General features: G+C 42.1%; 2 protein-coding genes across 2 annotated transcripts in view; both read left to right on the forward strand.

The window, feature by feature from the left end:
• Positions 1–8,450, forward strand: part of LOC114448341 (furin-like protease kpc-1) — a 125,620-nt gene extending 117,170 nt beyond the window's left edge. Inside the window, 3 exon segments of the mRNA XM_028425249.1 lie at positions 3,020–3,143; positions 7,537–7,697; positions 8,331–8,450. Coding sequence (XP_028281050.1) covers positions 3,020–3,143; positions 7,537–7,697; positions 8,331–8,450 — 405 coding nt within the window.
• A 10,590-nt stretch (positions 8,451–19,040) lies between these two features.
• pou3f2b (POU class 3 homeobox 2b) lies at positions 19,041–20,327 on the forward strand. Its single transcript, XM_028425880.1, has one exon. It carries the CDS (start codon positions 19,041–19,043, stop codon positions 20,325–20,327), a length of 1,287 nt encoding a protein of 428 aa, XP_028281681.1.
• Positions 20,328–25,925: the final 5,598 nt, after the last annotated feature.

Here is a 25,925-nt window from a genome sequence, read left to right on the forward strand (position 1 = left end):
AGCAAGACTCCTCCTCCCCTCCCATCTGACACTGCCTCCCTCTCCAACACAGCCAACACTCAAAGGTTCATTTTGGGGATTTTATTTTGAAGCTTCTGTTTATTCCATGAGAGTAGACTGAGCCCTGAGCTGCTGTCGAGCCACTTCCTGGTTCACACTACTAGACCAGTACATGTGATATTCATCTAATCAAACTGCAGGACTTAGCAGCAGGGATTAAAGGTACTAGGAAGAAATAATACTTTTTCTTTTTGCAGCTAGGTAGCATAATAATGTATGAAGTATTAATTGTACTTTTACCTAAACTAGCAGGGATTTAACTGCTTTTCTTGCTCAACTTTCTCAGATGCACATATCAGCTTTGTGTTGCATACGTTGGTGTTACCACAGTATGCAACATTGGCAAATGTTAGGTTAGCGTGTACTATTTTAGCACTGTACTATCTCAGAAATACAATTTATTTAAACTCCTGGGGTTGATCTGTTCTTGAAATTGCCCTATACTTGCTGTGTGCAAATTACTAATCAATGCCAGATCCATGCAGTATATTTAAGTTACAGCTAGCTAGGAAAAGCTTTTTGATTGCAGGTACACGTGGTGTTGCATAGTACTGCCTCACAGGTGTCAGACAGGTGCAGAGCATCCTGCAGATGTGCAGAATGTGGAGCAGAGAGTTCTGGAAACAGGTCATACAGTTGTTTTCTTTTGTCTTCCTCAGTGATGTCTGTCTTTTCCTTCTTCACTAAACGCATCATTTGCACTCTGCGTTTCTGTTCTTTATACATGTCACTCTGTCTCATGGTGCTCCCTCTCTCCCTGTCTGTCTCCATCCTGTCTTTTTTCCCTTCTGTGTTTGCTTACCTCTGTATCACTTTCTCTTTCTGAACTTGCTTTCTCATCTCAGGCTCATCGTCTATCGCTGGGTCTCACTTTCCTCTCCCTGACACTCACCCGTTTCGATATCCTGCCATCTCTCGCCCATCACTAATCCCCCCCACCTCTTTTCTTTTCTGTCTCTGTAGTTTCTCTCTCCGGCTTTGAAATCCTTCCCCTCTGCCTTCTGTTCCTCTGCTTCTGCTAATCCTTTCATTTTCTTTGTCTCTCTTTTGTCTAAGAGTCAGTTTAATTTCTTCCTCCCTCTGTACTGTGGTTTTGACTCAGTTTGTAGTTCTCACACATTTTTATCCTGATGCAGCTGATTGTGTGTTTTCACCGTGTCAGTCGTGTAGTAGTTTCTTGTTGGATTGGCAACTTGAGCCAATTTCTAATGACAATAAATACGACACCATATTTGGCATTCTCACAAAATGCACACCCACAGATAATATTCATGGCAGAAAGTTATGTATGAAATTAATTTAAGCTCAATTAAACCCAGTCAAATATTTGACTCATGAGGTTTCCCAGTGACAGCAGGGTTGCAGCACCTCTGAGAGCCATGTCAACCCTGTAGAAAGGCATGCTGGGAAGCTGGAAGGCATGGAAGCCTTATTGATCCACCTGTAGCATCCAGCTGTTTGTTTACCAACAACAAATCAATGCCGCGCTCAGCTGGGGGGCTGCCATGCCTGGCCTCTGATCCGCTCAGAGCACTCACACACACACACACACACACACACACACACACTATAGAATACACTAGGCACATATACAGAGGCAGGGCCAGCGCTGTGGCAAGGGGGGGCATACCGATCTTTTTCACAAGCTAGTTATTAATTTCTGGAAGCCCTAAAGCTAAAGTATTGATTTGGTATTTATTTATTGGTCATATTGCTGATAAGTCTGAAAGTTTACCTGCCGTAGAGGCTGTGACAACAATTTTAGGTTGTACCCAGTTTGAACTCGGCATGAGCAAGATCACAAGTGAGAAAGGGCCAAAACAGGAGTCCTTGCAGGCCTGCACACCTTCCAATGAAATGAACTGAAGCTGATTTTGCTGCACATTTTCTTTTGCGCCTTCTGGCGTGTGGAGGATTTCAAGTCATAAAAAAGCGATGTTACGATCACAAGTCACTTACAGTTCTTTTGGTGTAAAGTCAACAGATCTGTGATTCAAACCTGACTCAAATGCGCGTCACATGACGCTGACTCCCCACCTCTGCAGTGACCTATAGTGCCAGGATTAGACTCACAGTGTCAGCCTGTCAGGCAAAAATGAAATGAGCATCAGAAACAACTCTTTGCTGGTTTAAGCACATGTAATGTGTCAGAGGAAGACAACCAACACAACTGAGTCACGACTCCCCTCAACAAAAAGATGGGAACGGCAGGATATCTTTGTGGCTCTGTTGTTTTAGTCAGCATGAAATGACAATGTATCAGAGACGCATTATTATGAGGTCAGGGGGAAAACCTTAGTTTTAAAAAACTGTTTGCACCATAAAATGAGCCTAAGAAGTGTGTTTTGCATTGACAATCACTCAGGGTCCACTATTTTAGGACTTCAGGAGTCTGTGATCATTTGATCTAAATGTAAAAAAAAGAAGTCTAAAGTGCATCACTAAGGGATTTCACGAAATCGTGTTCACTAAAAATGTATGTGCTGTGAAATCTGTTTCCGTCCACTCTCTTTAGAATAATACTTTATTAAGTATAAATTCAATTAATCCATAAAGTCAAATGAAGTGTAGTCAGAAAGCTAAAAACAGGAACCTTATATTACATAAACGTTAGTCGACTATATTCCTCTATGATATTTTACAGTGTATACAATCACTGCTGTCAGGTGTTTCCAGCACATCCCCCCTGCACATGTTATCACTTCATCACCTGAGAAGTCTCAGCAGGCTTTACAAGCCCTCCAGCTCTCCTAAAGAAATAACTTTATTTCAGGTGAAAATGTCTGAGTGCAACAGGGTAGTTGAGTGAACAACAACTTTCTTCTAGATTCTCACTTATTTCCTTACATTTTTTTTTTGCTTTTGTAGCTGCAGGAAAGTTTCACATGAATCAGTTTTTGTTTTTATTTTTTTGGGCTGGGGTGAAATTATGTCTTTGCTCTTTTGTGTTTATTTCCAGGTGAATGACCACAAAGGCACAGTGAGGAGCTGTATGAGGCCGAGTGAAGAGGAGGCAGCCGGAGCTGTGCTCAGCGTTACACTCATCCTCTATGGCACCTACCACCCACACAAGACTATGCAAGGTATGTGAAGGTGTCAACCAGTCACAGTACTTTGAACTCAGGCAGGGTTACTGTAGAGGTGCACCGAGCGTGATGCAAAATACTGGCTCGATGCGCAAGTTAATTAAAAAGGCAGAAAAGAGAGAAATGCATAAACTAACGGAACTATAGAAATTTGTAATTACAGTCACTGCGCTCGGCCTCCTCCTGCCTTCCACCTGCCATATCTGCCTCTAAGGCTGCAGTCAGAGGAAGTCAGTCCACTGACCACAGGGACTGCGATGTGTAATTACAGTGTGACCCCTTGCTGGCCCTCCTCAATCCTACCCCTTCCCACCACCTCCACAGTGTGTGTGTCAGCTCCCCCGGTGCACACAACCTTTGCACACACACCTCGTTAGCCACACCGGCACAAAGCCACGGCACCGTCCTCGCTGTCCCTGTCGGGGGTTTTTGGGTTGTTAGATTAACAGAGGCATGTTGGGAGAGAGACGTTGAAACAGACTTTCCTGTTGATCCATGTCAACAGGGGTTTTGGAATATCATGGACTTTTTATAGACAGTTAAAGTGAGGGACCTTTAACACTTTACTGAAGAATTTTACTACATCTTTGCATCATATCCTTATATGAGCCAAATGTAAGTGGACATCAGACTGCATGGGATGGTGATGTTTTTATGGCATGAAGGCCCTCAGCTCTGATGGACACCTGAAAGGTCACAGAAAAGTCTTTCACCTGAAGGCTACGATGGGAACCTCCTCCACCTCCGTGTGTGTGTGTGTCTTTGCTCTGTTGCTCTCTCGTCTCTTTCTGTCAAGACACTGATCTCTCTGTTGAGAAATCAATGGCTCTCTCCCCCCCTCCTCCTCTCACTCTCTCTCCATCCATCCATGTATCCCTCCCCATGCTCCTGGATCTAACCCAAGTTCAAGCTGTTAGTCAATCTGCTGTCCACACACACACACGCACACACACACACTCATTCATAGGTTCTTACAGTATTGCTATTCCTCAGTCTTTATCCCTAACAGCATCGCTGTACTTTGCTCTGAACGTCAGGCACAGTCATGACTACGAGTTTCCAAGCAAAATTCTATTATGCTGTATTCAGTTACAGCAATAATTTATATGTCTGTGTGTCAAATATAAAACTTCTCTATTAGCTTATCTTAGCTTCAATATAGGAAGTATGCGCACTAAGTTTTGGGATGTTTGGGCTTTAGATGCCTTGTTACTTACTTTATATTGAGCTGTTTCCCTAGTTTGGAGTCTTTATGCTAAGCTTATTAGCTTGTAGCTTCATATTTGACATGCAGGTATAAGATCAGACCTGTGTCTGTTTCACTGTATGTGAATCTGAAACATCATGATCCATCATTCAGTTTTTAGTGGAGGCTGTGTGCAGGATGTTGGATCCAGGCTTTTCTCCACAGAAGCATTATTTAGGCTGATGTTAAGCAGTCAGACCTGGCTCACATTTGACATTCTAGTTTATCCTAAGATTGTTGAATGTGGTTGAATGCAGGGTTTTACAGCCCAGCAGAGCCATGCATGCCATGTCTGATATGTTGTTGCATGGGTATTACTTATTTAATTGGAACTACTGAAGTCACCTGAAGGATTTCTCCAGCCTGCCGTTGCAGGTCTTCATGCTGATTCTTACCTACAGATCACACTCAGACCCCACTGGGAGCAGAAATGACCAATCAAACATGCATCCTGTTTTTATCTGACCCAGGTACCAGTTGACTCATGCAGCCTAATATTGCTACTAGAGCTTTCATAATGAAGAATAAAGACAACAACAAATAACATACGTTCTTTTTAGAGAATAGCATGTATGCAAGGATTGCATTTATTTTTGCTATTTATAATAATGTGGAATACACGGTTTGCCTTGGATGAGAGAAATATTTTTTAGGAGAAAGGCAGAATGAAACGTCTTTGTGAGGAAAAGGATTTCACTCTTTCCCAGTGGCCCACTCTGACGGCAACAGATTGATGAATTAGAGGTCTGTGATCTCTCTGCTCATCAAGAAGATGCCGGATTTCCTTAGATCCATTTAATTCCTTTTAATTAGCAGAATTTGGACACAGACAGCTTCATATGTACGCAGGTTCATTTGCTTGATTTGGACTGATGCTTGGCTGTACTGCAGTAGATGTGATCTGCTAACATCTCAGTTACCCTACAGACACTCCATAGTGAGCTTTACACAAAGCCACAGCTCCAGCCTTGTTGTCTTTGTGATCCAGCTTTGTCCATGTGTGTGTGTCTGTGTGTGTGTGTAGGAGAGAGAGTGTTTCTCCACCTCTGTAAGTGTGTGCGTGCCCCCACGTGTGTTTGTTTGGTGGCTGTGCAGCAAGTGAAGGTAAATTGCTGTGATTATGTGGCAGTAATTGAACAGGGATGGTGTGTTTAATTGAGTTGTTGTTTCCTGATGTTTCTCTGTAGTAGCAGGAGCTGTCGCACTGACAGGTGCCTCGTCTCTGCTCGCTGAGATGTGAGGCTGTTTTTTTTTCTATACCGTACTCTTTGTTGTGTCTTTTTTTTTTCCAGCAGCATTTATGTGTGTTTTGACTTAATAGTGTTTGTTTGGCTGAAGGATGTGTGTGAGTGTGTGTGTGATTGTTTCAGCTGGCAGAAACATAAGGTTTGTGCGTCGTATACACAATAAAAATAAAACGTTTGTATCTAATTTGTGTGTCTCATGTGTGTGTGTGTATGCAAGCTGACTTGCTTTGTATGGGTGTGCGTGAATGTTTGTGTGTTTGTTTCATGTCCACCGTATGTGCTTGCATGAGTGGTATGTGTGTGTGTGTATGTAGCTCTATCTGATCTGCCTTCTGGGCTCCATGGCCCAAATCAAATGGTAGGAAACATCAATTTCACCATTCCGTTTCCTCCTCCTCCTCCTCTTCTGCCTGCTCTCTCCTTGTATAATTTCTCCTCTCTTCTTCCCATCCTCCCCTCCAGCTCCTCTCCTCCTTCTCTCCTCCCCTCCTTGGTGTCTTGCTCTCTGTAGAGGTGTGATTACGTCCCTCCTCTGAGCACCAGTGATCTGAGGTTTCTGAGTGTGTGTGTGTGTCAGTGTGTATTTGGTGACTGGTTGGTGATCTGAACAGCCCAGCGCTGGGTATTGTGCGGCGCAATTCACGGACGACGTCTCCAGATGAATGCCTCCATTCACAATTACAGCCTCTCCATTAGCTGCAGCCCTCGCCGCCTTGTTGTTGTCTTTTCTTCTTCTTCTTCTGCAAAAAAAAAAAAAAAAGCAATTAAAGCAGGACAAAAACAAGCTTGAAGAACACAAGCAGTGTACCTGGAAGAAGAAAAAAACAGCAAGGGGAAGGGTGTGGGAGTGTGTGTGTGTTGTGTTGGTGATTCTTCAGTTGGGATTCACACTGCACACTACCTCTGTTTTATTCTGAAGAAAAGCCTCCTGGATTTATTTGAACATTCATGCATGAATTCAATCTTGTGTAGGAGACACACCACTACTCACCGTTGGATATATATATATATATATATATATATATATATATATATATATATATATATATAGTTGACTGTATATATATATATATATATATGTGTATATATATATATATTCATTTTTCTGTTGCACTATAAGTGCGGTTGTCTTTTAGGTCCACCTTTTAAAAGGAACAAATGTATTTTTCAAGCACCTGAAGTTGAAGGAATATACACTTTAAAATTATGACATTTAGGTTAGAGAGACACGTTCATGGATGTGCAACAAGGATGTGTTGCTCAAAGCCTGTATATAATTACATTTTTTTCAACACCAAGCCTTTCCTGTAGATCAATTAGCGTCAGTGATCTATTTTAACTGAGATGTGAAGGAATACCAGTGCAGAGTTATCACAAGCAGACAGCAACGATGCTAACAGACATTATTTTTGATGAGTCCAGTGAGGACAGCGAGTTTTAGTCAGTGTCGTCTTATCTGCACATATTATCTTATTATCCATATTATCGGCTAAACATTTTATTTTATGGCCAGTATCTGCTTTATAACAGCCAGAAACAGCTGGGTTACAAACTCTTTCTCCATTTATTGATTCTGATTTGTTGTAATAATTAATTGTTGAAAACAAAAAAGCACAGGATAGTTATTTATTCTAGACTAAGAGTGAAGACAATGTCTGAGATAAAGCTGAGTAAGATGGATGGATGGATGGATGGATGGATGGATGGATAGATAGATAGATAGATAGATAGATAGATAGATAGATAGATAGATAGATAGATAGATAGATAGATAGATAGATAGATAGATAGATAGATAGATAGATAGATAGAGAGAGAGAGAGAGAGAGAGAGAGGGGTGCACACAGTGTCGTACAAAGTTCTAACCAAACTTGTATGCTTTTCTTTACAGCTTCAGAGGGACCCCTGCAGAGCATTGTGTCCATGGGGTCACACCACCCCATCCCCCACAATGGGGTGTATCAACCTCCTCTGGACCTGCTTCAGTGGATTCACCAAATGGAGAGGGACAGGAAGGTGCGGACTGCTGATATCACCATCTCAGCCAAGGTACGCAAGGTACTGTACTGTACTGTACACATCACACACACACACACACACAGTGATTTACTGTTCCAATAAATCACTAGCACCGCCTAATTTCCTATGGATTTCAATTTCCCCCTGGACATATCTGCATTGATCAACTTCAGGTGTACGGATGTGCCAGGCGTCGCTCACTGTGACACTGAAGAATGGCTCAGAGATCTCTGCCATACGTCCCCCTCTGTGTGTGTGTGTGTGTGTCTGGGGGTACAACAGTGGGATTTGTGCACATGCAGCAATTCTGTTCAGGGCTGTCGCCACCGTCGAGGCTTTACGATACAAATCCTTGAGTCTGAGTAATAACATCTGAAAATGTCAGAATCATACAGACTACAGAGATTGGGATCAGACGGTTGAATCGGGACTTGAGATATTGTTATTCTGATCATATCTGCTCGTACGCTCAGTCTAGGCCTGATTATGAGGAACAATTAAATATCATTCTGGCGTGCCCAACTGTTGTTATGGCAGAAAAAAGACCAGGGTATAATACTCGTTAGGAATTATGTGACTTTTTGTGGCCTACTTAATCACCCCTCAGCTCAGCGTTTGAACTGAAAGAAGTATAATTCTTCTGCCTCCTGTTCCTTTATGCTGCATTATCAGGCCAATTGCAGCTCTGACAAAAGTGTGCCGGTGGACAACAGGCAGCTGTTTGTGTGCATGCTTCAGACTGACACGTCCTTGCAGGGGTACACGGTCCCCGGGCCCGTAGATGAGTTTTGAGCCGGTGTTAGGAGACAACGACGAGCCCTGACAGCGTCTTTACCCCAAGTTCCTCCCCTAGAGGCAGATCTGAATGGATTGTAGAGGCAAGGAGGAGAAATAAATTGGAGAAAAGGATAAATCGATGCTTGGCGGAGAGGCAAACAGACCTTCCAACCCTCAGCCCAGACACACACACATATATATATATATATATATATATATATATACACACACACATGTACCACGGCATGGCTTTTTTTCCTTGGGCTGTATTGGATTGGTATGCAGAGCCGACGAGAGAGACGCTCAGAAAAGACTTGGCCTACAAATGATGTCCTTTGTTTGATCCATTAGGTTGAGGGAGGGAGGGGGGGTGGAGGGTGGTTGGTGGTTGGGAGGGTGGAGGGTGGATGGGGAGGGTCGTCCCAGGGAGACGGTGGAAGGGCTGGGAAACAAACATCTCTGTATGCGAGTCTCTCCCTGCCTCCCTCTCTCACCAGCAGCATCTCATCTGAAGGGAGGAGAGAGAGAGATCAGCTCCAGGAAAAGCTGGTTGTCATCTCTCTCTCTCTCTCTCTCTCTCTCTGCTGATGAGTTAGAGGGCAGAGAGGATAGAGTGTAGGTGTGTGTGCACATTCCGGTGCTTGAACGTATGCTAAATTTACCAATCTGAAGCTTTTGATCTGAAGGATGTTTTTTTTTTTTCCCCGGTTGTGTGTTATTATTATTTTGTGTGTGTGTGTGTGTGTGTGTGTGTGTGTGTGTTCGGTCCTTCCCTACTGTTAATACTCACACTGTACTCACCGACTCCATTAAAAGCCAGGCCATCAGACAGGTGTTTTATGTTATTATTAAGTAGGTGTTATTAAATATTCCTGCTGCTGTCAGAGGGAACGCTTGACATTAAGCTCTTACACCAACCCATGTCTTGTGAGGTGGTCAGGGGAACATAAGGACTCTGAGCCAGCAGTTTTTTCTGCTTCTCTGCTTTCAATGGGCCACCATGGGAGCTTATTTTGGAATAAAATAAATATGTTTGTTGGCCAATGGTGAAAGAAAATTCATGTTTAAGCAAGTTTGAATTGTTCCAAACATAAATTCTCTTTTCACGTTGCTGCTTGTACTACTTCACTTCCTATGGAATATAAGTTAAAATGTGGAGACACAATGCTTCATAACAACAAACTGCAATTCTCTTAAATTAGAAAATATATATCCATGGTATGTATAAAATAACACACTGATGCAAGGATCAGAAGGCTGTTTTTGAGGCTGAAATATGTCGATAAACTGACTGACTGACACAACTGATAAATTAAAACGACATTTTATATCATTCTTTGTGACATTATGTCATAATTTAGGTTGCAAGATCTATAGCTAATCACTTTCCTAATGATCAAATACCTACACCTAAATATAGGCTAGACTTGAAATTTAAAAAACTAACAATAAAAACATGTTAAGCATTATACCCTCTAAATATCAGTATCAGCTTCCACAAGCTAACACAATACAATGTAGGGGCAAAATGAATGAATAATGTAACTGACAAAAACTGATGACTGTTGCCAGTTCATCAATCGGTCACATCAGTGCTTGTTTTTTACTCTGTGGAGCTGAACTACACATGGTGATGATGAATGTAGCCAAGTATTAAACCATATTGCTTCCCTATTATTGTGACAAGGTGACAAACATTGAAAAATGTGGCGTCCGCTTTGCATAGGAGCACAATTAAAGCGAAAGCCCATTGAGATTATTGGTGGGGGTTAAAAGGTTAAAAGGTAGCAGTTGTTCAGTAGCATGTGCCTAAATCCAGTTAGATGATTAATCATTTCAATAATCAGTACATTCAATGAGTCGATAGTTGCAGTCTTAATGCAACGTTTACATTGATACATGCCATCCCATGTTAATGTGATGTACATGTCCTGGCTGCAGCAGGACTCGTCACCATGGTAATAAAATAGCATAGAAGCTTGTTGCAGATGAGACATTTCTGTGTTCTGAAAGTACCTTTCATAAACCTAAACCTAAACCTTTCCTGTGTGCAGACTGGGTCTTTACACTACTGTGGCCGGGCAGTTGTTATTAAGGAATCACTCTCAGTCCACCTATTCTGTTGTTCATGTGTTTTGAACACAGATCTGTGTTTTGTCACGGCCCACTGCTGAGGTTATCCGACCAGCTTCGCTCCCAAAAACACATTCCTACGTTGCTCTTGAATCTAAACTTCAACCTCCTTGCAATTATTTATGCATCCGTTTTGCCTGCACGGCTGTCTACACTCCAGCACTCTATTTCCATCTCTCCTTTGCTCTATTCTGAGCCCTACACCAGCAACAGCATACAGCACCATTTTTTTTAGCTTGGGAGTTCTCTTTCCACTCCGCGTCTTTTTATAGTTTTGTCGTTCATACTGTACTCCCCGCTGTGCTTCTATTTTCATGAATGCTGTGAGAAATAATTGAAAGCGCCGTGTACGGTGCCGTCTGTTGCAGTGCTCCCACTTCCTCATGCCTTGTAAATACTGTATCACTAAAACCCCCGCTGTAAGCTGCCGGCTCGGGATTCCTCACAACTCGGAGACGTCAACACTCATTGAAAACTTGAGCCAAGATCAAATCCTAACTGCAGTCTGAACATCACTCCCGTGGACAGAGCCAGTTTTTGATTGATTTCAAATTCAGCTGTTTGTCCTTGTCTTTTTTTAATGTTTTCTTTTTTTTTTTGCCTTGAGAAAACAAGAGTTGAATCAGATTTCTCCGAACGGCTTGTGTCCCGTTTCCTCTGTGTGTTTTCTCAGTTTTTTTCACCCATGACTTCCATAAGGAGGAGGGGAAAGGATGTCAAAGGAGTCACAACTCCTGCTGCAAGTGGTGGTGGTGTGAAGTGCAGCAGATGGAGGACCTCAAGGAGTCTTAACAAGAACAAATAATATAACACAACTACTATAAATAAAAGCAGTGATTATTAGAAATTAGATTAAATAAAGTCTGTACACAGATTTCACATATAAATCTCAGTTTACTGGTCAGAGGGAGAACTCCTCATCCTGTGGAGACACAGATGAACCTCTCATGATGTTATTAGATTTGTGGGTGGAGACTTAGACTCAAAGTCTTAGACTTTGAAAGACATCAAGTGGTTTGTGGAGGCTAGAAAGTGGGACATGGCTGATTTTTATTCGACTAGCATCGTGGAAGTGGAAAAGGAAAATCATTCCTGTTCCCATAATCCTGTGTTTAATTCTCAGAAGCAGGATGGGATTTCTAGTTTTGCATCTTGATTATTGGTGTTTAACACTAAACACCTTTTTCATTACACAGATGGAGAAAACGTCTGGAGACAGAGCGGTTTATTTGAGCGTCAACAAGCACCTCACACCTGGTGTTGCCCTCAAGGTAAGGGTTTATTTTTGTTACAATAAACTTTATGTTTGATTTCACAGTAGATTTTGACATTTGGAGGAGATTCAACGGACAATATGTTGATTCTTTTTATATATTTAGAAATGGCTTCCAAAATATATGCTTTTCCAATCAGATACATGCTGTTTTTTATAGCTGAAACAATCCTCTGATAAATGAATCAGTTGATTGAGGATTTTGAATGTTGGTATGAAAAGAACAAGCAGTTTAGGCGCATGACTTTAAACTAAGCATAAGCATTCTTATCAATTACACATGCATACATGTAAGGACTTCCTGTACTCATGACTAACGAACACTCTATCTGACTTCAGACAGGTGCTGTACATAGGTCCTCCCTGGGATCTGGACCTGAGGAGCTTCCTGAAACCGAGACCGCCGGGAATCACATGGTCCTTACCTTCACAGACACAGTCCCGGATGTCACCATGACCAAGGTGCAGAAGTCACATTCTTCGGATCCAGGAGGAGAAGGAGCAGAAAAGAAGTGGGAGGAGGTGGTGGCGGTGGGGCCAGGGAACTGAAGATACAGACAAGAACCATGGTTAAATAAAGACCGTTATTTTCCACAGTGCAGCAAGCCAATCGATCATGAATCAATTCCAAGTACTGTATTTCGACTGTGTGGCCTCAGTGTCAGCAGTGATTATTTATTGTGGATTCTTAAAACTCAATCACTCTCCAGCCACAGAAAACACACACAAACATATAAATCCTTCCCCAAAAACAAATAGTTCCAGGAGCAGGTCTCAGTGCTCATCTCTCCCCCCCTTCCCTTCCTGGTTTACCTTCACAAGTTGCAAAGGTTAGTGAAAGATATGTTTGTCTTTTTCCACTTCAATGAAGGGTGAATCCAGCTCGGTGCAATAAGAAATGGATTACCCATTCATTAAAGGGGCTGCGTCACTCCTCATTGAGTTGGACAAATAACAAATTAATTCCTAGCCGCCTAATTTCTCTCTGTTCTCCACTGAATTTCCGATAGCGTCGAATTACTGATCACAGCCATGTGAGCTCCCTCAACTTTTTATCAATTCATTAAAAATGTGCCACAGCGGAGATGCTACAGAGGAAATTCTCTGCCTCTTTTCTGCATGCTTCCTTTACCACCACAACACTGTATACAAACAGAAAGCAAGTGGAGTGTTTCACTGAAATTAGGATATTAACAGACACCAAGAAGCGTTGCAGGAAAAGTTACTGATTTGGAATCAGTCAGAAACTTTTTACTTTTACATCTCAATATTCTCCGTTTTCATGTCAAATGCAGGTTGCTGGTTGTGGTGTTTTGTAAAGTAGCAGTAGTGTATTGACAGGGCAGTATTGATGTTTCAATTAGAGCAGCGTTACATAGTGCTGCAGCATGGTAACACGGTGCGTCTCCTGCCATCTGCTCTGCCTGCACGTCTGACGAACGAGGCACGTGGGGCTAATCGAGCCGCACATGAGCGATGGGACTGCGAGATCTATCACACACACACACACAGTTATCCTATGCGCACGTCCTTATGCAGAAAAATGGGGGGAAGGACGATGAAGAGCTCCTCAGCCCTGCTGTTTAAACAGCCTTCAGAAAACCTGTGATTTCTTCCCCTTCTCCCTTCACATGTGGCACAGGAGCAGCCAGCAGGTTATTCCTCTGACAAGAAAATGGGCAAAAGCACCAGATGCACAAGTTAAAATTCTTCAAAAGCTCATCTGACAGTAAGACAAAAAAAGGAAAAGGCTTCTGCCAGGTTTTCTCGTGCTGGGACGGTCTGAAATAACAGTGTGCATTATGCCTGGCGTCACTGCTTGCCAAACCACACGAATCAAAGACCTCATTGTGTGGATTACCTCGTTAATCTGTTGATGCCATTGAGTAGTATTGCAGGTGTTAATGTGCCAGTTTTTTTTTTCTTTCTCTCTCTCTCTCTCTCTCCTCTTACTGGGGAGGTGTAGTGTTGGGTTTGTAATCTGCTTTAAATGCTTTCTGGGGAATGAAACACACTGAAACTCAGCCAAGAGAGCTCTGCTATCGTGAAGAGCTTCCTCTTAATACAGCACACAGAGGGGACTGGCTGACTGAGGCTGCCAACGGGGACGAGCTAGCGAGCTACACGCCCCACGCCACTTGTTGAAATATATGACTGTATGAATAATGAAAAAGGGAAGAGGGAAGTGATATTGCTAAAGCAGTCCCACAATGACATCCATCACAGAAATGCCTCATTGCTCTTCTGTTTCCTCCAACCTGTGTCTCTTTGGAGGAGCTAACTCACAGAGCTGTGCTGTGTGTCTGCCTGAGCTGATAGACTTTTAGAGGTGAACTCTTAAACCAGAAAGAGAGAGAGAGAGAGATAAAGAGAAAGACAGAACGAAAAGGGACAGAAAGAGAGGTAATCCTTGCTTTTTTTTCTGCTCCCTGGGGTGGTCTCTTCATCCAGGGCCTCAAAGAGGGGACAGAATACACCTCCCTGCTACAATGGAGGGGACCCACAGGGGCTGTTGCTATCTGAGTGTGTGTATGGTGGGGGTGCAGCTTTAAGCAGGCCTTTGAGTGGCCTAATTGCATTGGAATACAGCAGTCTGAGAGCTGGCTCAGATCACGGCGGGCTGCTGGAGGGGTTAGCGCCCGCACCTCGACAGCCACACTCAGCAAAAGAGCCCCGGCACAAAGCACACAATTAATGCTCTCCCTCTCGTTAACTCTCTCCCCACTTTTTGTCCTCTCCCACTTTTCTCCCATTCTCACCCACATATCTTAGTCTCTCTCTCTCTCTCTCTCTCTCTCTTGTCCCTCCTGACGGACCGTCTCAGTATGTCGTCACTCAACCTCTGTAATAATCCTCCCATACAGTCTGTCAATCTCCCCATCTTTGATGCACACAACAATTACAGTAAGGATGAAAGCCGTGGGTTCGGCTCTCATTATGTAAGGAACGGGCCTTAGAGGGAATTATTGATATCAGAACAGCTAATCTGAAATAAAACCTCTCTTATTACTTTGCAGTAAATGAGCTGTGCTGCAGTTTATGGTGTAACAGTGCATGTTGTAGCACGTATCTGCTATGATATGTGGACAAACAAGTCACAGCAAATGATGACTGCAAAGCAAACAGAATCCATTTAGTCATGATTGTTCCCTCAAGATGACATTGGAGCAATAACGCTCCGGCAGGGACTATTTGTGTCTTTGCAGCACTAAATACTAAGTTATTAACCATCTAATTGTGCTTCAATTCATTTTGTCTTTTATAAGATATCATGCTAGTATCCAGTAGAGGCTTATACACATGATAACTGCTAAAACAATTAGTCAATTAAAGAAGATTAATTAGGAAAAACAGTGTTTATTTTTTATTGTGTTTATTTCACTTCTGTGATGTAAAAACCTTTCTTTTAGCTTTAGCGTGTTTATGTGAAATGATGTGATGATATACAGTCCTGACATGTTTATCATGTTGTTAACATCATTTGTGTCCTATACAAAAAAAATGTAAATACGCCATCTTAATGTGTAGATCTGGAATTAATAGCTTAGTTGCAGCCTCACATAACATATCATTACAGTGATTTTTTTAATTATTATTTTTGTTTAGCGTCCTGCTCCTTCCTCAGTAGACTGTAGGCAGTTCATTGCAGGGGTTAATATAATCATTCTCTGTTGTTCAAAGCCTCTCTCCTCCAGTTTGAACTCAACTGTCCATGTCTTTAAATGGGCCTCAGTGGACTGTGAATGTGTGGAACAATCGGTGATTTAAAAAAAACATATCATATTTAACCAGCCCCCCCTCCTTTGATTTTCTTTATTACACGAGCCGTGTCTTAATAAAATCTAATTATTTCCGCTCACAGGACGCTTTCTGGTGAGAAATTGGCAGAGGGATGGGAGCTGATGTATGGGGAGACAGTCGCCTAATTAGAGCGTTAGAAATTGAATCTTTACAGCACACGGGTCATATAATTATCCTACTGTTAATTTAACGCTTACATTCTCTACTGTTCATTTTTATTCCCTTAAATGTAGTTTGGCAGCGGCCCCTCACTGCTGGGTGTGTTGAGTGCATGAGAGAAGAAGGCAGCGTGGCCCCTAACACTGGCCCCTCTGAGTGATTGAATAACTGCAGACCCTGCAGTCCAAATAACAAGGCTCGCATCATTTATGCATTGTTAAGCCATGTAATTGAAACGAGCCATAGTTTGCATATTACACCATTAAAATAATGTGCTTTGCGTTTCTCCCAACACGACTATTTAAGCCTGTGTGGCGATGTGGTAATTCCTTGAATTACAGCCTAATTACCACAATGTTCTTTTGATTTGGCCGATTTCAATGTTACGCCACAATAATGTTCAATATTACCAGAATGAATTACTGAGCCGTGCCTGGAAACTTTTCCTGCTATGACTTAAATCCTGGCGGCTTCATGTGCTGTCAGTGCAGCTGGAATCACATCTATAAAGGATTATTAGCCTATGAAACCAGATCCTTTTAAGGCCCAATCACTAATACTTAATTGAAGTGCTTGTGAGCATTGTGTGTGTGTGTGTGTGTGTGTTTCTCCCTTTTCATCATCATCATCATCATCATCATCGCCTGGTTCAGACCTTCAGAAGAAAACATTCTTGAGGTTTAGCCTTCTGTTTTTCCATATATCTGTTAATTATTTACAGTTTTTTTACATGCTGGTTGCACAGGATATAACACAATATACATGGAAAAGCCCTAAAGATAGATACATTTATTTTTCATTCATACACAAACAACAGCAGCGTTTAAAGTTGTAGCACAACTTAAATCAGCATATGAATTGAAACCCAGTCCAGGTCATACAGAACAGACATTTTTGCAATTAGCACTTGCCCTTTGTTGCATTGTTCACAGACCTCCGTCTGCACACATGTCATGTGTCCCTGTGTGAACTTTATGAATAAATTAACATCTCTAAGAATGATTTGTGAATGTAAATATTCACAATATAGACTTTTGTGTATTCGCTACATTTTTTGATAATTGCTTTTTTTTTATTGCCATTTAATTTTTACTGTGGCTCCCAGTTATTACATAAAATGTTTAATTACAGTTTTAGTCATTTGCATAGTTTTAAAGTTATAAAGAGTGGATATTGGAGAGACATGTCTGCACTGATTTATAGGTTTAATTTGTGGCCAGCATGCGATACTTTATTTCTGGCAGACTGAATTGTTGTAGGCCTAACTAGCCAGAGGTGCCTTTAATTGCATATATACAGTAGGAGTTATTGAAAATCTTCTAATATACAGGACTAAGACATGGGTTAGACATTTACACATGCTTCTATTTTAAGAAGGAATTTAAAGTTTGTCATTTTTCGCAGCGTTCCCTTTATCTGGCTGGAGTGTGAGGAGCAGCTTTGAGGACAAACATAATCTCTCTCATCTTTTTCACTTCTTCTAGCTCTCCCTCTCAGGGCCCGGCGCTCTCTACTCCTCCCTCCTTTATCCCTGCTAAGGCTTTGTCCCTGCTGCAGAGAGCCTCTCTAAATAGAGGCCTTTAGATAGTCCAGGAACAGGGAGGGGGGGGGAGCAGCAGCGACGCAACTGCTGTTGTTTCATTTACCTCTCCCTATGGCAACCAGCAGCAGTCGGCCAGGAATGTCCCCTCTCTGGACAAAGTCCTGGTCCCTGAAGCTGACACTGAGCGGGACGACAGCTGGGATGGGATGGAAGCCTCTGCCCTCCCTGCCCTGGTGGACTGCAGGGCCTGAGTTTGGACTTAATCCTCTTCTTCACTTGTGTGTCTGTCTTCACTTTAGTGGGTGATGAGCAGCCAGAGAAGCTGTTCACACACTATTAACTCGATCATAGTTCTCTATAAGACCTGAAAATAATTTCTAAATCTTCTCTGGTGATGTAAAGAATCCTAGAAAGCTCTCTTTGCTGTTGCACCACGCTCTAATGGCCCCACATAGATCCCTTACAGAGCTGTAAACAACCATTTAGACTCACACGAAAACCTTCAAACTACATTTAATAAAGGAGCGTTTGGAGAGGTATATTGCTTATTTCATGTTTTCTAGAAAATCAATAATTCCTGTAAGCTATTCAGGCTATATATAGAACCCCAGCTTTAATCCAGGGACCTTCCTTTTTGTGTATGTGTGTGTGTGTGTGTGTAAAGCCACTCCCACCACAAGAAACTTGTAAAATTCCCTTTACTGCCAGGTTGGACACAAAAGTTCATCTGTTTACTTTATGGGCTGTTAAAAGTTTTAAAGTCAAGACAGCTGATTTACATCTACATTTAACCGCCTCCAAAAAAAAATACACATTTACAAGCTTCATCAGTGTTTGAGAAATTCAGATGACATTATTATAGGAATCTTTACATGTTTTATCAGTCTTAGTTCAAACTATATCTTTTTTACCCAAATAAGGATCAGTCATTTAGTCTAATTTATTAACAATTTAAAAACAATTTTGAATAAATATATCTATGTGATTGAGTTCTCCCTCACCAAAATATTTCAATTTAAAAACCACATATATCACTTTATGGATTTATTCCTCCCTCATTAAATTAGATTCCATGTCATTGTTTAATTGATCTTAACATAAAAAGTAATGGTTGATTTATACATATTGATCCCCAGTAAGACACGCTGCTACGTCAATATTTTGTTTCATGCACACACAGATAATACGGATGTATTTATGTGCATGCAGCAGCACTAAAAACATTCATATTCAGATTACATAGTCATGCATCTGTGTAAGCTTTAATCTATCTCACTATAAGAGTTAACATGTCTGAACGAATCAGGATGTGTCACACGTATTCCAGTTACAACATTTAATAACATAAATAGGCACAATTACAGTCAACAATAAGAACACAATTTAAAGTCTATGTAAATAAACACTATATTTTTAACAAAAATATCTTCTCAATAGAGGGAATCCTGCCCCCCTAGGAACTAGACTACCTAGAGTCTGGATAGAACATGATTATCAAAGTAAATCAACTGTATCTTACAGTTGTACTGCTGATCCCGGTGCTCCGTCTCCCCATGCTGCACTCCGGCTCTCCGCTTCCACGGGAGCCTCAACTCGCACCTCTCCAACAAAGAGAGTAGTGTTTGTTGAGACTTTTACGCAGCCAATCGCTGCTTCGTTGCCCTTGGTAACCACGTCCATCATTCTGCGACATCCAATGAGCAACAGGGGCGGGGCTGAGTCCAGGTGCGCCTCGGCGTCCACTTGGCAGAGCGCCTGGGAGCCGCCTGTGGGCAGGAGAGGATCTGTCAAATGCGAGGTTCCTTTAATAAGAGCGACCAGTCCGGCTCCGAGAGTCATGGCGACCGCAGCGTCTAACCACTACAACATCCTCACCTCCAGCGCATCCATCGTGCACTCGGAGCCCGGCAGCATGCAGCAAGCCACGGCGTACCGGGACGCGCAGAGCCTGTTGCAGGGCGACTATCCGCTGCAGAGCAACAGCCACTCGCTCAGCCACGCACACCAGTGGATCACGGCGCTGTCCCACGGAGAGGGAGCCCCGTGGTCCTCTAGCCCGCTCGGCGCAGAGCAGGACATCAAACCCGCGGTGCAGAGCGCCCGGGACGAGATGCACAATTCCAGCAACAACCTGCAGCACCAGTCACGGCCACCCCACCTGGTGCACCAGACGCACGGGAACCACCACGACGGCCGTGCGTGGAGAACCACAACCGCGGCGCACATACCGAGCATGGCGACGACGAATGGCCAAAGCCTTATATACTCCCAGCCGGGTTTCAGCGTGAATGGGCTCATCCCGGGCAGCGGACAGGGGATGCACCACCACAACCTAAGAGACAGTCATGAAGACCACCACAGCCCGCACCTCAGCGATCACGGCCACCCACCGTCCCAGCATCAGCACCAGCACCGGCCGCAGAGCCACCACGACCACTCGGACGAGGATACGCCGACCTCGGACGACCTGGAGCAGTTTGCCAAACAGTTTAAACAGCGGAGGATCAAGCTGGGCTTCACGCAGGCGGACGTGGGACTCGCCCTGGGGACCCTGTACGGAAATGTGTTTTCCCAAACCACCATATGCAGGTTTGAGGCCCTGCAGCTCAGCTTCAAAAACATGTGCAAGCTGAAGCCTCTGTTGAACAAGTGGCTGGAGGAGGCGGACTCCACCTCGGGCAGCCCGACCAGCCTGGACAAAATCGCGGCGCAGGGAAGGAAAAGAAAAAAACGGACTTCAATCGAGGTAAGCGTAAAAGGAGCTTTGGAGAGCCATTTTTTGAAGTGCCCTAAACCGGCAGCGTCGGAAATAATCAGCTTGGCGGACAGTCTGCACCTGGAGAAAGAAGTGGTGAGGGTTTGGTTTTGTAACAGGAGACAGAAGGAGAAACGCATGACCCCTCCCGGAGGAGCGCTGCCGGGGAGCGAGGATGTGTACGGGGACACGCCGCCGCACCATGGGGTCCAGACCCCGGTCCAATGAACTCTGCTGGACCGCTCCTCCAGGACTTGTTTATCCTTTTTTATTTATCCCCAAGGTTATATATAAATCACTGGACTATGAAACAATATAGTGGGTGTTTTATGTATAATAGATTGCAGTGAGTACTTACACAGTATCTGCAGTGAATATCTGAGAAATGGAGAATGAGTGATGGGAGAACAGGACATTTTTTCCCCCTCTCCCAGAGCTAAAGGAACATAAGCCTGTGTTGTGTTCTCCGAGGATACATGCCCAGCACTGTGACTCCAGTCGACGCAGTTTCAAGGTGTAGCCCCTATTGTGTATTGAAATTATACTTGATGAAAAAAAAAAGAGGGAGGGGACCTGTTTTTCAGACGGAAAAGGAAAGCTGAATGGTTTCCATTCGCCACTTTTATATCAAATCCAACATTTTTGTTTTTCTGTGCGTAAAAAGAAAAAAAGGGGGGGTGCGTTTTTAGTTTTGTAGCTCAAATTTGTGCGTCCGTCAGCAGCAGCAGCAGCAGCAGTGATGGGTGTGTGGGTGGTGCAGTGGAGGGGGGTCAAAGGAGCTGCGTTAATGGAGTAAACTGGAGGCCGCTAAAGGCTGCAGCCCCCTTAGTCCAGTGGAGTCCAGCTGAGGGTGAGCATCGCCTGAGTCCCATCTGTCAGCCATGCAGGCAGCGCATCAAAACACTGCTGGGAACCTGCAGGACATGTTTATTCTGTGAGGTCAGGATGTACACACATTATTATTATTATTGTTATTATTATTATTATATTGGCTAAATTAATTGGCCTGAGTGCAGCGAGGTGGTAAATATAAAAAGTGTATGACCTCTGCCATGACTCAAGCAGCAGTGTAAACAGAAAGTTCACTCTGTTTCTCACAGAACACGCGTTAAGCAATGTTATTTCCCCCCTCAGAGCGTCTCCCAGCCCCAGGAAGGGCTCCGTGGCGATTGATTGGATTATACATGGCACTTTTCCACAACAGGATGGGCTCTAGATACACAGATCTCTACAAAAAAAAAAAATAAGATGGCAGCAACTCTCACAGAGCATTTGGATCCACTTTTGTAAATATTGTATAACTTTTCAAAGTCATGGCTTCATCCCTTTTTTATGTTTCTATAATTATTATTATTATTATTATTATTATTTTCTTCACTGGGGCACTTTTTGGATTGATGTTTTCAAAAAACAAGCAGCTTGAGAATTCAGTTTCCACTCATAGACTACCTACTGCCTTGTATTTGTGTGCTGGTAGACCTTCTGTTTTTTGTTGCCGAAATTATTCTCGTCTTGAATTTAATATTTTTATTTTTTTTATTGTTTTTTTGTGGCGCGTTTGGTTTTAAGTTGAGAGATTTTGGAATTGGTTTAATTTACTTTAATTGTCTATGTTTTGCTTTGATGCTTGGCGTCCGCTCAGAAATTATATTTCATTGTGTTTCCAATTCAAATAGAGGAAGGCTTTAAGGATTGAATTCAGATTAATCGTTGTCCAAACGTAAACAAACCCTAGAGAGGACGAAAATTGTAATATCATTATGATTGATGAGTTTTAAAAAAGAAAAAGAAAAATGATCATCCGGCCTTTGCGTTTATTTACAAAACACATTTTAGTGACTTTCCAAAAAAATGCAGCATATGATCAAAATTATTATTGTTGTTATTATTATTGTTATTATTATTATTGACAAAGTGTTTAATTTGTGAGCTCGTTGCCATGCATTTCATTTCAGCCATTTTCTTCGTCTTGTTGCTTTATTATGAGACGGAAACATTTGCTCGTAGACATTTTCTATTTTATTTTGTAGTTTTGTTAATGAGATTGTAATTTATTCTGCGAAGGCTTTTATAGATGACACAAAGGGGCGAGATATATATGAAATGACACCGAGAAAAAGGCTTTTGTTTTGTAGGGGAAAGTGGGAAAAGAGAGAGAGAGAGACACTATTTTTCAGTTTTCAGCGGGATTGCCACAGCCTGGACCGTCACAGCTAAATGTATATACATCTTTTTCTCCGTACAGTAGCTTGCTTTTTCTTTTATGCAAAGACAGATATCCAGGGACTCCTTTTTTTCCTCTCATGTGAAAACAGATTTTCTTTTTCTTTTTCCCCCTTCTCTTTTTGCTCTGTGTGATTTTTTTACAGATAATAACAAGCAGAAAGCATCATGGCATTGAAACCTTTCCTCAGTAGCTTTAATGAATCGATCCAAGTCATAATTCATTGGAAATACAAGTTGTGGGATGTAGACCTGTAGCAATCCAGCGCTGTTTTGTTTCTTGTTGTTTTGTTTAATTGCTTGTTAAACCAGTCGTTTTGTTTTTTTGTTGTTTTTTTTTTGTTAATTTGGGATGGGCGGGGATGTTATAGGCTATGTCATATTCACTGGATGAACTTGGGGTAGATATAACGCAGAGGTGATAAACGCCTGCAGGTGTTCCATCACTGCACACATGAACAACGGACTTGCACATTTTTAAATAATGGGGTTGATATTAAACAGCTTTTTTCCAACTTGGAGGCTAAATGTATTTTTTTTAATTTATTTTATTTTCAGCAAATTAGGATTCTGCAGCAGTGAGCTGTGTTTGACAGCTGTGCTGTTAAAAAAATATGCTTCTTCTTTGAGGTTTGAGTGGAATTAATGGCTGAGAGAGAATCAGGGTTGATGAATGGAAGATTGTGAAGCGATGATGTGCTGTTTCTGCCCCCAGGGCTGATTTTAAATGTACTGGGGAAAAAAACACAGCTTCTATCCAGGGTTAAATTAGGGGGGGGGGGTCCCAAAGTGTGGTCCGAGGGCCAAATGAGGTCTATAAGGGTTAGAAAGGGGACCAATATTTTGGTTTTATTGTTATTTCAAGACTTTAAAGCTACATGTGATTTTAAACTTTTTTAAAATCTTTAAAAGGTGCTTCTTTCATGGTTTAAAAAAAACAAACAATCCAAATTCTTGTGTTTTAGGCGACCTGAATACAAAAACTGACATTGTTTAGGGAAGTTCCAGCTTTGCTGGATGAGGTTTAAAGAAACACAGACCTTTGACGCTTTCTTGAATAATAATTTAAATAAAACTAGGCTCAAATCAATCCAAAAAGAAAGCTTTTGGTCTAATGGCTGACTAATATTTCTACAGGCCCTTGCAGTCGCAGTAACACTGACAGTGGTGACCCTGATGGTGTTTCCTCATCCTCTCCAGTCTGCCTGTGCTCTTATATTCCCACTGCAAGCTGTGCTGTGCTGTTTGTAAAGTTTCAACTTACGAATGTTAAAAAAAATGTTTGCATCACCAGGAGGCTTTTTTTAAGGAGATTTAACGCCTCAGCTATTGACTGGGAATCAATGACTGATCGGCCATTGATAACATTGACCAATGAACCTGATGAGAACACTAGGGCTCGCTTTTACGCAATTAAAGCTTGAATTACGAGAATAAACCTGTAGGATTGGCTCCAATTTTAGATATATTGATTTTCGAATTTGCATAAATGTTTTTTTAGTCAAAATGTTGCGATTTAATCTTGTAAAAAAAAAAGTGTTTCTTGCTCTTTATATTATTTCACCGGTGGTTTTATTGACCTAATTGCATTTTTTAATCAATGATTCATTTACTTATAAGCTCGTGTACATGATCTCTGTGTACTACAGAGGCTGTTAGCAGCATATCATTTCCATGGGTTGTTTTGGTGACGCAGTGGGAGATAAAAGTCGCCTCTCTCTGCATCATCATCATCATCATCATCACTCAGCCGTTTGACCTGCCATTTGGACGCCTGGCATGAAATGACACCCAGATATAAAGCCCTGTCTTCCTCTCTCTGATCTCTGAAGTAGACTTTCGTGCAGCCCAGTAATCAAAAAAAGTGCGCCCTCGTGCCCTTCATCCGCTCACTAGCAGATGCAATTAATAGCGCGTCGCTTTAATTACACCTTCCTTTTTATTTAGGTGACTTGAAATTTCCCATTAGGCTCTCAGGGAAAGGAGGGGAAAAAATACAAGCTGCTCTGCTGCTGACTGAACTGTGGAGAGATGATCTTCGGTGCTCCAGCGCCATCTAGCGACTGCAGCGTGACCCCGAGGGGTGAGTCCAAGCTGTCATTCTGTTATTATGGAGTCATGGAAGGGTCAAAAAGGACGGCGAATGATCTAATGGCTTTTGGAATCGGTTTAAATGCGAGAAAAAATGAAGATCAATCCAATATAAAACTATACCATTAACATCACTCACCACATGTTACCATAATCATTATGTTTATTAATATATATTTAAAAGAAACATCTTCATCGTTTCATTAACGCGACAGATGTCCTTTATATACCTTTTTATGGATGAAAGAAAGTGTAGTGTAAACATAGAATTGTAAAATAAATGAGTAAAATAAATAAAATAAAATTATGGGCCTAATCTATAATTTAAAAACTTGTCAGAGTGAGCTGGTTATAATCCAGCCGGATTTTGCTGAACTATTAAAACCACTCAACGCTGGTAGAGTGTCAAGTGAGTAGTAATCACATCAAAAATGAAATTAATCTGTAGCCTAGCAGATAAAATTTGTTGTATAACTTCAAGAGAAGCCACGAACGATAGTGTAAACTTCCTAGAACCAGGATCAGTTCACACACTTCAGTTACACTTCATTTTTTTTACCAAGTTACCACAATTAAAATCAGACAAGAGCCACAATGTTACCTAAAAGCTAAAGATTTATGGCTATATGCTGTTGATTTTGTGGGTCTTGACATTAAAAATGAACAATCACAGTAATGGCTGAGAGTAAAATACATGTGCTGATATGAAAACCTTCACCTCACCCCCAGATCTGTGCTCAGTGCGCCCCCACCACCATGAAGCTGACTGTGAGAGGACGCCTCAGCCATGCTCAGGCAGGTGTGGAAGCATCATGCAGGCTGTCTGCACAGACCTGAAGTGTCTCTTATTAATCAGGTTATCATGATCACTGCATTATCTTTCCCTCTGTTCTCCCAGCCAAAACATTATTTTGTCTAAAGTCAATCAACAGCCATTGTTCCTTCCAGCAGCACCGCTGCCTCCAGCAGCAGCAGCAGCAGCAGGTATAATGAACACATACATTCTGCTGTGCAGCAATGCTGAGTCAGCACACTCAGCTCCGTCACTGTGAGAGTATTAGTTAGTGTTTTTTTTCACTAACTTGTTGGAAAGGCTGACAAGTTAAAGTGGACAAACTGTGAATGAATCGCAGCATTAATCATACTCAGATCACATAATGTAATCTAACACAATGCTTCAGGATGATTTCCTGGGCTCTAATTAATTTTGAAAATGGATGTTTTATTATTTACCCCTCCCAGTGATCTCCATTTAACGTCTTTGTACAAAGTTTCCCTGTCAAACATCATGTCCATCTCTGACTGGTGTGAAGATGAATCAGCCCTCTGTATCAATCACTCACTCAATCTGTCTTTCTCCCCTCCACACACACCTCCTCCCTCCTTCCACACACACACACACACACACTGATAACAGTGATACAAGCTCGTGAGCTGAACATAATTCCACCATTTGACATTGTTGTTGTTCAGTCTCACTCAGATGCATCGCAGCTAATTACACTTTGCACA

This window comes from Parambassis ranga, chromosome 16 (genome assembly GCF_900634625.1).
Source record: "Parambassis ranga chromosome 16, fParRan2.1, whole genome shotgun sequence".
NCBI classification, from domain to species: domain Eukaryota; kingdom Metazoa; phylum Chordata; class Actinopteri; family Ambassidae; genus Parambassis; species Parambassis ranga.